The following is a 17,054-nucleotide window of genomic DNA, read 5'->3' on the forward strand; positions in this document are numbered from 1 at the left end:
ATGTGAGAATCTGTGTGAGTGTTCCAAGGATTCTGATGGTATGCAGGTGAGGAGGTGATAATACTGCGCCTGGCTAGAATATCACTTTATGGCTTCTATTAGAATTCTATTTGGGGATATGGACGTTTGGAAATAAACTCACTAGACTGTGTCAGTTCCAAAGGGAGTAGACCACACATCCATACAATCACGCAGCGTTGTTCTTTCTGTGTCTCTCAGTCTGTCTGTAAAGACGAATTACCTCATGAGTCATTTACAACTGGCTACAGCCCGTCAATTAGGTCTTTATTCAAGAGTTGGAGATGTGTTCTCTTCTGGGATCTATTCTCCACACTGCTGCCCAGCTAGAAAAACATCCAGTCACTCCCCTGCAGCCCCCTAAGTTAAATAAGGAAAACGGCAGCGAGAGGTCCGAAGCCAGCCTACCATGAAAGGAATTATCTGTGGAAAATGTGTCTGGCAAAAACCGAACAGTCTCAATCGTTCCCGTCACATTTTCCAGTTGAATAGCGAATGGTGACAGAATTTGTCTTTCTTTTTTTTTTTTTTTTTTTGGAAGACCTATCAGTCGCTCTGGCCTTTACATGCTAATGCAGTTCCTGTAAATTCAGTATGACTTTGATAGTAAATGAGTTTAACGAGGTCAAATCAGCCAAAGCAGAGAGAGCTGGTTCAAATCAAGCATATGTATGTAGCCTTCACTTCAGCTGTACACTTGAAATGCTCGGGCATAGCCGGCTGTCAGACTTCACTCAGTAGCGCCCCTTTCTGGTCAGGGGTGATAGATCAACCAAGCGTTACTACAGTAACAGCTGCTTCCAAGCCTCCATCTTACAGAGAGCCGAGGAACTGAAGGAGGGTATGGTAGCGCCATTTTCAGCCACGGACAAAGACTCATAATTCACAAATCCTGAACATGTATTTTGCCCCTTAATGGACCCACAACAATCCTGTATTCTTGTTTATCGCTGCTTTTCTGAGTCATCGAGTGTACGGAAAGCTTTTTTTGTGATGAGAAAATGACCCTATTCCATCACGTTTCACTCTAGTGAGATATGGAGTTGGGAGTTGAGCTAACCCCACCACAAAAAAAAAAAAAAAAAGGATGTTACTTTTCTTTCTTTCTCATACTCAGTCTACCCTGTGTTCTCATTAACTAAAATCTGCAGTAAGATCTGTGGCCCAGTTGTCCACGGGAAAAGATACAAGCTCGGACAGCCAGATATGTTCTCACGCCAGCTCTTGGACAGCACAAAGTATCTTTAGGAAAAAAATGTTGGGGAAAAAACTTTCCACAACCTCAAGCTTCAGAGTGAAACTGAGACACTGGGACCAAGGATGTAGAAAATATTAGTCCCTGGATAAACAAACGCATAGCCTACTTCTAGCAAGGCAACCAACGAGCAAAAAAACAGAAACGCTATTTTTATCGGTGTCATGGTAGAACACTATAAAAGTCCTGCATTGAGCTATACACATGTGGATGTTGCATAAGGTGGTTAATACTTTACTGTTTCCAAGTAGAGCTACACGGAGCGTTCCACTGAAAGCCAGGGGTTAGACGAGGGCTAAAAGACAGATCGCTCGGTTGATAGTGGTGTTTCAGCACTCCATCTGACCTTGGGGTGATTACTCTGAAAACAAAACCTGGACATTGAAATCTGGTTCCCCTGGCAAGGCACGGGAGCATGTGCAGTTGAAACGAAGCTGCCATTCAATATGTGCCATTTGTCTGCAGAAAAAGAGATCCTGGTGGCTCTTTGGTGGATAACCTACGTTTTTAACAGAAAATTATAGTTATAAGACGCATAAAACCCATTTCACACGATCACGCTGCACATTATTTATCTAGCCACAAACAAACATAGGCGTTTCTGGTGTTGTATGCTGGTAAATGAATTACCAAGATTGAGGTCATGAAGAACAATTGGCATTGCTCAAAAAGAGAACATGGCAGATTTCAAACAAGGATGATTATTTAATGTATTAATTTATAAATACAAATTGAGGACCTACCGGTTTTGCTTGCGTAAATAAATAAAGGAACAAATAAATACATGAATAAGCAAATAAATAAATAAAAATTGCATCCAAATATACAAAATCCAATAATTATAGTTAGGAATGCCTTTTTCCATCCAGCTGGAGTCCACCTTGATTTGTTTAGCAGGACTAAAAAAATCCCTCCACAGAGCCTGACCACCAGGCGCCCCCAGTGACCGGGCTGCCTCTGTCCGCCGCAGAGCACCTCCAAAAGGGTCACAGCCAAGAGTCCTCCCCCTCTTCCACCACACACTGGAGAACAGCTGCTCTGCCAAGCACATTGACTAAGCATTGACTAGTGCCTGCTGTGCTCATTTTCTAGTTAATAGGAAAAAAAAATATTTAAATGGCGAGCGTGTTTACAGGTTTGGTGAGAAAACACAGAGTGGCTTTTAATCCCAATAACTGTATTACTCAGTCTCATCACACAACATCATTATTACAATTCGCAGGTTTCCTTTCAAATCCTGTGTTTATTTTTTTTTCCTTTCTTTCCTCTCTCTCCGTCTCTCTTTGTGCACCCCGCTTTCTCATTCCTCGTACCTCGGCTGGTGAATGTGCTCTCGCCAGCGCCACAGGCATAAAGGAGCGACAGAGCAAGGGGTCATTAACGAGAACTAATCAGTCCTCAGACAGAGAGAGGGAGAGGGAGAAAAAGAGAGCCGGTGCGGCGGAGAGAGAGAGTAAAACACAGCTCCGAGCAAGTCAGAGCAAAAAAGATAAGGAGCACTGAGGGAAGGAGAGAATGGTATGCAGAGGGGCTAGCACCGGGGTCACAAAAACCACCCAAATTAGCTATCCAATTGGATTTGAAATTGACTTTAAAAATGACATATTTTCACTACCACATTAAAGCTGAAACCTTTGCAGAATATGTAATATAAATAGAAGTTAATATTAATAGTCTGCCTTCGTGCTGACAAACAGGAATAGGCTTAGCAGAGCCCCGGTGTATGGGACAAGCGTTCCACCTCAGTGTGTATGTGCCTACGCTGGTGCACAGTCAGCACTTGCACACATATACGCGCACACACACACACACACACATTGATACAAACACAAAGAGTGATGGGACAGTTTTTCACGTCCTGCTGGTCAATGACAGGTAATGAGATGTCCAGGGGAGAACGATGTAATTATTCTGGTTTCTGCAAGTCTGTAGGAGACGAAACGAGCCCTACATGACCTCATGGCTCATTCCTCACATAGCGCGCACACACACACACACACACACACACACACACACACACCCAGAAAGACAGGCACAGACAGACAAAAAGAGGGGCCAGACAGAAGTGCAACAAAGGAAAGCTAGTCTTTGATACCAATGACAGAATATTACCCAAAAACCTTGTATAGTTACAGTAAAAAAAAGCAGCACAGCACATGCAGCGCACTCAGCAAGGCACAAGGCAGCACGTTAGAGAAATGGTTAGGTGGATTTCCTGGCTGTTTCTCGAGCTATGTTGAAGTATAATGCAGTAAAATTCAAATCACCTTGAGCAATTTTCATGACCACAACCGCATCAAACTGTTTATGTTAATAACACTCTCCACTTCAAGGAGAGTTCTAGTTACTAGTTTGTCATTCTCGGGCCAACTTTCCGCTTCGTTATTCCTCGCTGAGCGTGTATGACCTCTCCCGGCGCTCCTCTCAGAGTGTGCCTGACCTCTGTGTGTCTTTCTCTACAATCAGCCGTGGAGAGACTCCTGAAATATCTAATTGTATTCATTCATTTTCTGTGCCTAGCAAGGAGAGAGAGAGAGAGAGAGAGTGAGAGAAAGACAGGGAGAGAGAGAGAGAGAGAGAGAGACAGCGAGAGGCAGATCACTACAAGACAACAGAGGAAAAAGGCAGAGAGGGATACGGGGGAAAAGAGAGTGAAGAGGGGGAGGGAAAAGGGAAGGGCCGTCTCTTCAGCATTACAGCTGAGACATCATTAGAGCCACTGTCTGTCCCCTCATTAGAATAAATACTCACAAGCAAAGACAGCGATGGTGAAGGGCAAAATCCACAGAGAGATGTCCCTTTATATGAAATTTTTTAAAGCTCAGTGGGCTCTCTGAGGACAGATAAACCCTTCAAGATTGTCTTGCATATCTCTTAAACTAGTTCTGCACCAAGTTTTTTGTTGGCCGAAATGTTCTACATGTAGATTAGGGCACTGGGAGAAAAGCTCCGACAAAAGCTAAAACTGTGATGTGGGATTTTCAGCACAAAAAAAGAGAGTGAAAAAGAAAGTGTGTGTGAGAAAGAGAGAGAGAGAGAGAGGGACAGAGGGAGAGGTAGATAAAGAAGAAGAAAGTGAAGGTGTTCAGTGGAATAATTCAGCATTTAGATGTTTTCTGGTCTCCTGCTGGAGGCATGAGACACAGTGGAGGTCTGAGGCCGACAAAACAGCAAGGAAATCCCCTCAGCCCCCACCCCACCCACCAAAAATACAAACACCCAGCAAAAACAACTGTTGCGCCGCGAACACAAATTATGCCACACTATGCTATTGTGAAATTCCACCGCAATCTACCAATTCCTGTTGGGAGCTAAGGGAAAAAGGCGGAGAGGCATTTTTGAGGACAAAAAGTTCCATTTTAAACCGCTCTGTATAGCCATTTTGGAAAACAATCATTATGCGAGGTTCACCATTTATTATCTCCAAATTATTGAGAATCCATGCTGTAAAACTGTCAGAATTTTGTCCACTAATGACTTCACAGAGAATACCGGCAGCATTGAGAGATATAACCCATTTACTTCTGTGTACTTTTCGCTGTGCAAATCATTTTTGCAAGGCATGCTGAAAATAATGAAATTATCAAAACCTGACTTGCTTTTTTTATGTTTTTTAAGATACAAATTATATGTTGTCCAACCTAGCTTGAAGTTAACTGCTCAAACTAACAAAGACGCCCTAAATAAAAAAGAAATGATTGTGACAATAAAATATGCATGCCAGCCTGTTTTTGAGGGATTATTTTCTAGCAGTGGCTTCCATTTCTTCCTGCGGGTGTCAGGTGATTGACAGTGAGCAGGGCATAATATAATATGCGCATTGATATGAAAACACGCAACATGGGCACAAAGAAATAACAATAAAACAGAAACTTTGACAAAAACAAATTAGGGCTTCGTGTTTACTGTGATAGATTATCTAACTTCAGCAATTTTCAAGTCTGTCGAGGTTGTTTTTCATGCTGAATAGGAATGAAAGGCAGCAAAAGCCTTCTCCTGAAGGTGGAAAAACGAGACGTGAGATCCCCAACTACACCGGCTATGTGCAGAAAGGGTGAGGAATTCTGTAAAGGGGACAAGCTGCCTTAACAATTTCCACAAACTTAAAAACCTGCAGTAGTATCTTTTAAACTAGCTGCTATGCTTAAAAAAAATTGATAATTCAAATTTTATACTGTGAGTCATTTTGTAAGCCTTGTGGTGTGCTTTTGTTCATGGGACATTTACACAGAAAAAACCCTCAAGCAGCCATAGTTTCTACACGACTGTGAAGCTTCGTTACAGCAAAATAGAGGCAGGCAAGTTATGTTGCAGTAGCACAGCAGCTATCGAGAGTAATGCATGAGGAAAGGGACTCAGTATTTATTAACTGAGTCATCAGAAGGACAGGTTTGCTATCTCTCCTTCTCTCTTTCTCCTTTCTGCTGTGATGTTACCTTTTTGGCTTCCTGCCTCTGCCCCGCAGGGGCGAGAGTCAAACAAACTCTATTAGAGTAAGTAGAACGGAGTGACTGGTGTTAGCGGCATTAGAGCCTCTGTGGAAACCTGTTTCCTTTCCTCAGGCGAGTCAGAGCTTCAGAAACAGATGAGGCTCAGGAAGCTATCTATTTCTCATACTTTACTGGGGACCCAAAGAGAATAAAAGGAACAACATGCACACAGTCTTGCAGATCACAAAAGTTCTTGTTTTCTCTCTCCTTCAATTTCAGTGTCTCAGAACTGAGATTAACAGTAGGTTTACTTAAACTTCCTTTTTTTGTATCTACATTTTTCTCTTCACTGGAACTGAGAAAACTTGTCAGCACATCTGGAAGGAATCAAGTCAACTGAGCGGCCAGTCAAGTCTCAACTTTTTGGTGAAAAAAAAAATGTACAGTCTAATGAAAGTGTGTCTATCAACAGAACTCATCAAGATTAAACTCAAAATTGTGTTTGCCTCTATTGAACAAAGCGCCCCATAAATAAACAGCCCGGGTAAGCCAGAGTAGAGACTCCAGACCACAACAGTCACGGTCTACGGTCTATCGGGCCGAGAATCTACACACCCCGTCAGGCTAGCACAGACTTTAGGAAAGTGCCTACAGTCAGCCCTCCGCTGGTACCTCTGACCACTAATTGCTTCAAGCAATAAATCCTGTTTTCACAAACTTCAAACTGAATATAAATAGTTGTGCAACAAAGTCAACGTGTACGATTAATGGCTTTGTGTGCACTTGGACAGTAAGCCAAGGATTTTATTCAACAAATACTAAGTGCAGTTGGCAGTTGAGTGAAAGATCACTGTAAACTCCACCAGCAGTATTTAGACTTAATAAGTCTGGGGACAATGCTGCACTGTCTACGTCCATAAGTGAGTTTTATATTGGAAATGCTGTCTGATGAACATGTACACGCTACACAAGGCTTGACTTACAGTTCTCCATGCAGGGAAGGCTTTCAGTCACAGTATGAAGTTGAGAAATTTTTTACTTAACTTCGGCATAATGTTTCAAAGAGGCCCATCTGAGACAACCAACACATAAAATTCTCACCTCTGTCCCAGCAGATTTTAGCTGAACATGAGTGTTATTATGATACCTTGCTAACACTAATGCATGCACGCTTGTGTGAGCGCACACACACACACACACACACACACACACACACACACAAACTTGTCTTATTAAAAAACAGAGAATGAATGGTGCACATTTTTGTTATTTGATACTAGATTATTTGACAATACTCAAATGACCTATTTCAGTATTTTATTTGGAGAAATTAATTGATTATTTTAAAACTACTGATTTAAAAGTTATGAATGACCAATCAGCCATTATCAGCTAAGTGTCTAAATAATATAAATGACAACACATATATTTTAATTTTGAGAAACTTTATCTATTTTATAATGAAGCGGCTTGACAATAAAAAGTAAGCTGTAGCCCATGTTATGTATGTTAAAGTTTTCAAAAGTGCTGAACGGGCAAGTTCATGGTTGGCATAATGTGTAGCAATCACCACACACACAGTTGGGTCAAACTATTTTACAGCCTGTTTCATCCAGTGAAGAAAACGGGTTTTATGTTGCAGGATTGCTTTGCCTTCTGAGGCTTTAAGGTGGAAAACAAAACTAGGCCCATTATTTGACTAATTAAAGTTTTGAGAAAGTTCTGGCAAAACTTTGTGGGATTTTATTTAAATTTAAATCCCATTCAAAAGCACTGCCATTTTAATGCAGCACAGTTAAAGCAAAAAATCTAGGCTGCTATCAGATGTCAGTTGGTTAATGATTTTGTAGGAAATTGAACCACGATGAAGATTTTTTTTTTATAAACTAAGATACTCAATTAAATATGTTTAGATGTTATTCTAGATTATTTAAGAGTCAATCAATAGCAAAAAGAAAAAAAAAAAGAAAAAAAGAGGCTACAACTCTTACAAGGTTAGAACCACTAACAAAAAATAACCAGAGCATTGCCTCAGGGCTTTACAGTGTTTCTGTGTTATTCAATAGTTTATAATGATCTTATCATACTTTATGGCAGGCTATAACCTATTATCCCCTCATAACGCTATAATATTCAGGGAGTTTTCCTTCGGGGAGTTCTCAGTTGTGCTGAAATTAATGTATGATCACTACCGTTACATTTGGTGCGGGCATATCCTTTCGTTTTATATTGATCAATACTTAATTTCGCTCACTTGTTTGTTCGGGTTCGCCAGTTTCTACGGAGGTCAAAAAGTCGGCCACTTTCTCTGTAGGCCTACACAAAAAGACATGCGCTGTTCCTCTCAGCGTTTGACCCTATAATGGCCAAAAACCTCACCTTCACAGGTCTGGGATGTTTGCAGTCTCATTTGTAAAAGATATATCTCTAAAAATTAAAGTATGGTTACCGTGCTGTCTGCAGTGACTAAATCACTGGTCAGAGTCAGTGCCAGGTAATAGGGACTGCTCGACCTACCCTGATGGAGACCTGTTTGGTGCTTGCCTAATGAACCAAGTTAAATGCTGATATTAAAGGGTCCTGTGGGGAAATCTAAACGCCTGGTTATCGTTCAGGGAAACAGGACGACATGATGCCCCAGCTTTCCGCTGTAACCTACCACATCTGTATCCACCTTAAGCTGAACGATTCGCAGTGCAACAGTATATTTCCTTATCTGCTCAATAGCTCGGCTTTTAATAAGGGAGTACGGCGGCGCAGCTACTGGATACTGAGCACCGGGCGACGGAATACTTAAGGCTAGGCCTTATTACGCATGATTTTAATCTGTATGTTTTCTTGAGGTGGTGCGCTGTTTAGGAGCAGTCACGCGTATAAATTGAAAAGATCACGTAGTAACCCCTCTGTTCCTCTCTTTAGCTACTCCTACAGCTACTGGCATTATGCCCTTACTGCGGAGAATAAACACCGATTTGGTCCAGCAAACCTGCCATCTCCGGTGTTCATGCAGTTGTTGAGAGCCTAAGCATCGCCGAGTCTCCGCGGCAAACCTGCCGGCTCTCTGAAACACTTACCTCGGATTGGTCCGGTTCCAGAAGACGGCATAGCGGTCGGCCACCACTTTGGAGCTGGGCTCCTGGCTAAATACACACATCCACAGCACCAGGCAGACGAACAGGACCATTTCCACTTGCAGCATCACTACAGCAAAACTTCGGCACGTATCCCTCTTCAATTTCGGTCAGTCGGTCGAGCTTTGGGTACACTTCAGCTGGGACAGATGATGTGTCTCATTCACATGTGGCCGTGTGTTTCTGGCGCAGTTTGTGAATGCTAAAAAATACAAATACACGCAGCATAGAAGGTGCGAATGGGCAGCAACAGCAACCATTCAACGGGGCACTTGAGATGACACTTTTTCAAACTGACATAAATTTAAAGTTACAAAAGCAACGCGTCACTGTTTTCTGTCAGATTCAGGTCGAGGATCCCGATGAATCATGTATTTTGTGCGGGACGTCAGCTCTGACAGCTCCGGGGTGCGCTGACAAAATATTTCTCCCACCAATACACAAACAGTGAGATCAAGACATGCGAATGCAAGAGCACAACAGGCAAAGAGATCTTTTGAACAAGCTGTAGGATATGCCCCTGCTGCGGGGAGCTACTGGATGTAGCCGATGTCAGGGCAAAAAGGCAATTGCTGAATACTTCTTACTCCAAACCAACAGCGCAGAGATCAGTCCAAGATGTGCTGGAGAAAAGAGAGAGAGGCTCAATGTGTCCAATGACGCCGTGTGGCGCACGTCAGATGTCCATGTTCTCCGGACAACTTTTTAAAGCCATACAGTCAGTCAGTCCGTGGCAGGGCAGAGGTAAGGTTAAGCTATTTGGAGACCTTGAAGAGTCTTTCTGCCCCTCCAAAAAAAGACTGCTACCCCGTCTCAGCGATGTTGTGGAGGTGTCACGGCCGAGGTGGGGAGGAGTCCTTCTCAGTATCGGAGAGAGGACGGACAGCCTTGTGTTTTCTCATGCGCTTCTCTCTGATGAGACCCTTATTTATGCCTGCGTACCAGAGTATCCTCCTCATATATAAGCCATGATGCGATGCGGAGAAAGAAAAAAAATCAAGCGTTCTTCCATGTGCGTATGTGGTCTTCCCCCTCTTTCTAATGTTTGGGATTGAACGCCGGGACACGCAAGAAGGTGAGAGCAAAGGCAGGCAGCTCCAGACGCCGACTGAGAGAGTGGGTTTGGTTACAGCGGAGCGGGGTATAGTCCCATTGGTTTGAAATTATTTGAATGGGCGTCACTCGAACAAAGCCAAGCCCCTCCTCTGCCCAAAACCGAGCTAATTCAATTACCATGAGGTAGAGCTGGAAGGGGACGGGGGAAGAGGTGCACAGGACAGGGACCGGTTAGATACTACTGTCAGATCCGACCGATAAATGCGCACAGGCGCTATTTAATTACACTGCAAACGGACGCAGCGGAGCAAGGGAGACCTGGGCTCGAGTTACTCTCTCTCTTCCTCTCTCAGTTCAATTTAATTCAATCCAAATGGGCTTTATTGGCATGGAAGGGAAGAAGCCTGTGTTGTTATACTGAGGTAACATAGGCTCCACTTTTAATATGACTAGTAAGTAAACAAAAAAGAGTAATTACCAGCCTTATTATCCTAAAAAAATAAAAGTGTTTAATGCAACTCAGGTGATTCGTTCAATTGATAGTGTCTTTTTTAATTTTATTCCATTTAATTTCAGTCCTCACTATTTATACGTTTAAAAATATTATTTTTCACATTTGATCTTTAAATTTTAAAACTTCAGGATTCATTTTCTTGAAGGTCCATACCTATGATATATGGTCATGAAGAGAGCGAGGTGGAGGTTGGCGAAGCCTCACAGCCTCCTGATGGTGCACTGCTGAGCTGATAGCCCGGCTCCGGGCAGCTCTGGCAGGACAGCCTGTTGCGGGGAGCAGATTGAAGGGGTCCAAGGCGCCGCTCCAGCGCCCAGACGCCCCGCAGTGGAGAGCAGGCGGGATAGCTGACTCAGCCGGGGACAAATCCAAGTTCGAGTGCACCAAAGGAGCTGTCTGTCTGTCGTCGCCTTAAATCAGACAAATGAATGTATTAACACAACGTGGGTTTGTGAAATCTTAGAAAATGAGAGCAGCAGACTTGAATCAGGTGGGAAAACCCTAATGAAAAATCACTCACCTTTTCTTGGAATATTCTTGAAATATTTCGTCTGTGGAACTCTGAAGTGCGTTTACACTAAACTGATGGTAATGACATTCGTTTTTATCTTATTACTCCAGGATTTCATGGTAGGAGGCTTTGACATATTTTGGTGCGTACGGTGCTTTTGCTGTTATATTTGTACAGTATCATTATAAATTCGGTTATCTAATATTAGGTGTAGTAGTTTATTTTTCAAAAGCAAAAGCAAAGTAGGAGCGTAGCCTATCTATTTATCTGTCACTCTCTCTATATATATCTATATATCTATATCCATCCAACACAGTCTGTCTATCTATCTATCTATCTATCTATAACATATATAAAACATATAAAACATATATTTATATATTATAAAATATTATATATATTTATATAAGATATATACAACATTTAATATTAAATGAAACCACATGGGGCAGTTTTGCTTCAACACGTTAATTGAATTTGTTCCTATTTCTTGTCTTTTGTTAATTGAATTTGTTTTTTTTTCTTTTCTCCTTTATGTGCGTGTCACCCAGGCGGTGTTCATACAAGCGAGAGCTCACCTGTTACTATTTTAAATCTAAACACTACCGCCTTTTCCGTGCAAAGTCGAGTCAGCCAGACGATTCTCCTTGCGCTAAAAACTTCTGCGAGCAACAGGTGCCTTCATACTGCAGGAAGGATTCAGCAAGAGATAAGAGAGGGAGAGGGAGAGAGAGAGAGAGAGAGAGAGAGAGAGAGAGAGACCAGAGTACAGAGAAAGAAAGGGCAGGAGGGGGGGGCATGACATATTTTAAGATAATCCCCTTGACCCCTAACCCAGAACTAGTGTATACACAGGGCCATCCACTAACAGCTACCAAACCCACACACACTCAGACAAGTGGCTTGCACACACCCACACCAACACATGCATGTGCGTGCGCACGCACACACACACACACACACACACACACACACACACACACACACACACACACACACAAAGATCTACATACAATTCCAAGATATTAACATCACAGACACATAAAGGAAAATGGCGAACACAATCAGATTTTCTCAAAGACACACACACACACACACAGAAGACCCTGTCAGCTACTAGGAGAGCAGGGGTGTGGGAGGTCAGTCTGTAGGTCAGTGAACTTAGTTGTTTTCACACCCACTTTACAGCCATGACTGCATTCCTGTCCTGCTGGGTTCTGTCACACACACACACCCACACACCCACACACACACACACCCACACCCACACACACACACGCACACACGATAACAAGGAGATTTGACTGACTTGTGTGCACAGTGTATACCCCCAACTGATTTCATTTTGTCTGGCATAGAAACAGAGCTTCTTCCCCGTCTCCTTCTTAACCTGCTGTCACTGTCCTGGTGAGCTGCGTTGATTACCTCTCATGTTCGCCTGTCTTCTTTCTCAGGCTCATCCATACGTTCCAGCACTGTAATGAAAGTGGCTTGAACTCTGTTTCCAAAGAGAGGGTTTATTTTTCAATTTGACTGATTTGTTGGGAGGAAGACCATACTAACATGCAATAACTATGATGAGATGAAGGGAAATTGACGGGATGAACAACTGTTTTTTTTTTTTTTAAAGCAGCTCTCTGACACAGCCACACACACACACACACACACACACACACCCACACCATAATTTCTCTTCTACTTCCCTCTTTTGGGTCTCTCCCATCTATACACTATAGCGTGAGTCTATTGCATGTACATACCACAGAGATTTAAACACAGGGCTGCTGAACGCTCCCTTTCTTTCTTGCCCTGTTTGCCACTCTCTCATGCACATAAATCAAATAGATCATATCCATAAACATCGCATGTATGCATGCACACACGCATATAGGTTTAAGGGTCTTTTAACAGACTTAACCATGGAGCCACATCTTTCCCACTGAAAACCTCTGTTAAACTTTGATGTTTGCTGTCCAGTTCAATTTTGGTCATGATTCCTGTAATGTATTTTTGATACAAGGTAACTGATTTCATCAAGAGGTTCAATTTGATATATATATAGAAGTCATTCTGGCCAAAATGGCAAATGTCTGGCTTCAAGCCGGAGATTTTCCTTCCCTCACACAGTAATCTGTGCTCACACAGTCAGGGTCACAGCAGGGTGAGAGGGGAAGGCTGGCTGCCTGGCTCTGTGTGTGTGTGTGTGTGTGTGTGTGTGTGTGTGTGTGCTTTAACATTATGTTATTGTTCTTTTGCCAACAGGACAATTAGAGACAGTATCATAATACAGACTCATTAAAAGGATGTGAAACAGTGGCTCAGTAGGTCTGGTACATGTCAACATAGCAGTTCAGGGATTTCAACAGGCAATTATGAGCATGAAAAGAAAAGATTCCTTTGAATTGTTTCTCTTGAAAACATCTGCCAATTACCGGAGGTATATAACAGTGGCAAAAAAGAATAATATTAATAACTGTAATAATACTTTTTTGCAAAGCCTTAGTTAAAACCATGCATACAGTCGTATTTTCTGTATTGACATCCACTCTGTGCATTAGGTACAAATACCATTATTTTGTCATGAGTTGACCTTACAACAAAAGACACATAACACTAAACCAATGAATGGCTACAGACACAATGGCACCTTACAGCTTGCTTTTAATAGCATAAACCATAAAAAGGAATCATTATGTGCTTTCAAGACACCTTTAAAATAGTTCTCCATCATCAGTTTTCTATAGAGTGCAACTACAGCTATGTATGAATACTTAGCTTGAAACATTACAGCAGTGGTATGCAGTGGATAGTGCACATTGCATACTGGAGATCTGTGTAATGTTCTATTCAGATAGCATAGCTCCAAATCTCATTGATATACAGCTCACACATCTGTAAATATGATGCGCGCTCATTAGCCTAGGCAATGGGATTGTTGTCAGTTAGCATCACTGAGAACACACAGTGCATACAGTATGGCATTTTGCCCTATGCCCAGAGAACAGATGATGCACACTATTCTGTGTTTCATGGCATATGCTGAATTTAATAGGGTTGGGTTAGGTTAGAAGGAGAAAATATGACTGTACATATTTCTGGCATGGATTCATGTGTGATTAAGTGGATAAAAATCTGATTCTGCGGTTGCTTCCTATCAAGATCACACAAGATGAGATTTGTTCCACCGAGTTAAAAATAAGCATTCTTGCAAGCTTGTAAATATATCAGTTGTTAATTAAAGTCTCATACTTGTCCTCTTCTGATTTCTTGTCAAAGGTGTGATCATATCAGTCCATCATAAATATTGGCTGCATAAGTGTGTGAAGAATATGATAAAATAGCTTAGAAGTCAAGGTTAACGTTCTCTAATTACCTCCAATTCATGATCAAAAATATGAAAAATTGCTATGTATAGGTGATTCCATCTTGGTGGGTACTTTGTCCGTGTGTATATTCATTAAAATGACAGTTTTACGCTATTATAATTAATACCAAATATGTTGTGCAGTCAGTGCTTGAAGAGGTTTTTGGATCAGCTTGTTGTTTAGTCCTGAGAGCGTCAGTGTCTCAGCTGGAGCAAGCCTCTTAGTTTAGACGTATGCTTCCTCTGTTTCTAATTTACTGTAAGCAATGTGTTTCCCTCCTCCATGGAAAAACTTTCAGCCAATCGCTGATCTCCACTCTAAATAGGTTCTGCCCTCCGAGCTGTCAATCACAACCATTCACAACAAAGCTGAAGAGAGATGTTGAACAGAATTTGAACGCGAGTATAATTTACTATTATTATTTCCTTTTTGTGCCAGGTCTTACTACAAAGCTGAACCAAAATCCTATATTGGTAATAGGATCAAAACAAGCAAATTCCAACTTTAGCAGCTGTATTGTTTGTATCACTAAACTTTAAAATTATCTGCTGCTGATCTCATCAAGAACATTGCCTCCATGCTCCCTCTCTGCCTCTCTGCCCCTCCCTTTCTGCTCTTCCACTCCCTCCCTCTTTAGGATGCATATTAGATTAAAGATTTTATTGTCACACTCAATGCACTTAGAGCGTTGGCAAACTGAATCACAGGGAGACAGCATGTCATAGAAGAGACACCTTGGGTTGACTAAGTCATGACGAGCCGGCAGAAATCGATGAGAGGGACTAATCGGATGTATCTGCTGGGACAGGCCCTGCCCTGCATCCAAATGATGGACACCAGATGGGGGACTGATGTTGCCATTAGTACACCATCAGCGCTGTAGACAGAGCGATGTAAGGACAAGGACTTCCTATTCACTCAGGAATCAGGGTTTCAATAGGGATTTCCAAGGTCTTTCTATTCATATGGGGAAAAAGAGGGATTTATGATAGGGTGCGTGTGTGTGTTTTGTGTGAATGCCAGAGGGAGAGAGATAAAGAAAGCAAGTGTGCGTGTTTACTCTTGTCTAAATTTATGAGAACCACATGTCCTCACAAGGGTAGAGATTTGACAGAAGTCCCCCAAAAGTTTTGCCTGTCCTGACTTCTTGGAAGGAATATTTCATCCAAAAATGAAAATTCTGTATTTATTTATACAGTTGAAATACAGGGCAAGTGTCTTTGTCTCTACAACACACAGGGAGGTATTTTGGCACAGTTCTGCAACAGGCTTCTCCAAAACAACTGAAGTCGATGGGTACCGCTTTTTTTGAGCTCCAAAAAGGACACAAATGACAACAAAATGACTTCATAGAGCTTGTTTTTTCCAAATCTAAATGATCAAATACTGAGTGGAAAAAACCTTCCTTTGCACAGTTATTTGGTGCAAACCCTCACCCTAGATATATTGAAAATGGTTAAAAAGTGTGTGCCTTGTCTGTATCCTGAACGCTCACATGTTCTTTCCAAGCAGAAAGTGGAGGCTTGGCTGTTTTGCTATCAGAAGCTATAACATAAGGTTGTATCTGTTTTAGGCTGATGAGTAGGTAACATTTTAAGTGAACTGTTCCTTTAAGGGGCTAATTTGGGGTTTGGATATTGGTGGAGAGGGTTAGTTCAGATTTGGGAGTTAAACAATAAAATAATTTGTATGCGTTTGCACATAACTGGGAGTGTGAACGTGCACACACAGTACAGCATATCTGTGTAAGTTCCTGTCCAGTGACATATTTATATTATAGAAAGCTCTTTTAAAAGCACCACAAGCATCTCTGACAAGTCCCAAGGATTATCTAGCCAAATAAACTTTATCTTAAAATGTGCTCTTGTATCACAAAAGTAAACATTCTCGAAAAGCCATTTTAGTTTGTCGGATTGAGGAAAGTATCCACAGTGGGCAGGCGTTTTTCTGCAGGGCTTGGGAAGGACCGTCAATTGATTAAGATTTAATAAGAACACTCGTCAGCCAGTCACTATGAGCCAACACTTGTGTGAAAACAGCTGTAGCGTGTCAGACCTACACCCAGTTTTCAGCAGCTTTCCTTTAGTGGTACTCAGTTCTGTATACTGTATGCTTCCCTTCCCCTCCCTCCGCCCATTCTGTCTACAGCGAAATGAGCGAAGGCAAACTCAGACACAAGCCACAATACACCCCCTGGCCCAGCAGCATAAATGTTTATTTGGCCTGCAACAAAGTGGTTTATTTCTCTGTGTCTGTGTTTGATACATTATGTTGTGGCATATTTTATCACTCTATACAGTAATGACATCAACTCCAGCTGTGTAATGTGTGTGTTACCAGCTCACACTTCACCACGAGACAAAGAATTTACGCTCTCTGTCTGTGTGTGTGTGTGTGTGTGTGTGTGTGTGTGTGTGTGTGTGTGCAGTGTACGTAGGTGTGTGTCCTTAAAATTTAAGGGCTGTATTAGTGGTCTATTGAGTTACTTTTTCATTCATTTTTTTTTTTTTAAAGGAAACTTTTTCCATCTATTCCCCTTAACTGCATTACCTCCAGTGGGCAAATACAGGGTTAATGATAAAGAATACATTGGATTGTGGCATTTTATCCTTAGATCTAATTCAGAGAAGTCTAACTTATCCTCATTACAGGGACCTGTAGAGGAGCAAATGACAAATCACAGTATGTGATAATAAAGGTGACACTGTGAAAATCCCTTGGCTGGGATCCATCTCATCATTATGAGAGCATTATGAATGGATGTAATAAAAGTG

General features: G+C 41.8%; 1 protein-coding gene across 2 annotated transcripts in view; it reads right to left on the reverse strand.

Annotated features, from left to right (window-relative positions):
* efna5b (ephrin-A5b) overlaps positions 1–9,926 on the reverse strand; it is a 105,925-nt gene extending 95,999 nt beyond the window's left edge. For both annotated transcript variants that reach the window (XM_030060797.1, XM_030060795.1), the window contains exon 1: positions 8,778–9,926. In XM_030060797.1, the coding sequence (XP_029916657.1) occupies positions 8,778–8,902 (125 nt within the window). In that variant the 5' untranslated portion in view covers positions 8,903–9,926. The remainder of the gene's footprint in view (positions 1–8,777) is intronic.
* Positions 9,927–17,054: the final 7,128 nt, after the last annotated feature.

This window comes from Myripristis murdjan, chromosome 9 (genome assembly GCF_902150065.1).
Source record: "Myripristis murdjan chromosome 9, fMyrMur1.1, whole genome shotgun sequence".
In the NCBI taxonomy this organism is placed as follows: domain Eukaryota; kingdom Metazoa; phylum Chordata; class Actinopteri; order Holocentriformes; family Holocentridae; genus Myripristis; species Myripristis murdjan.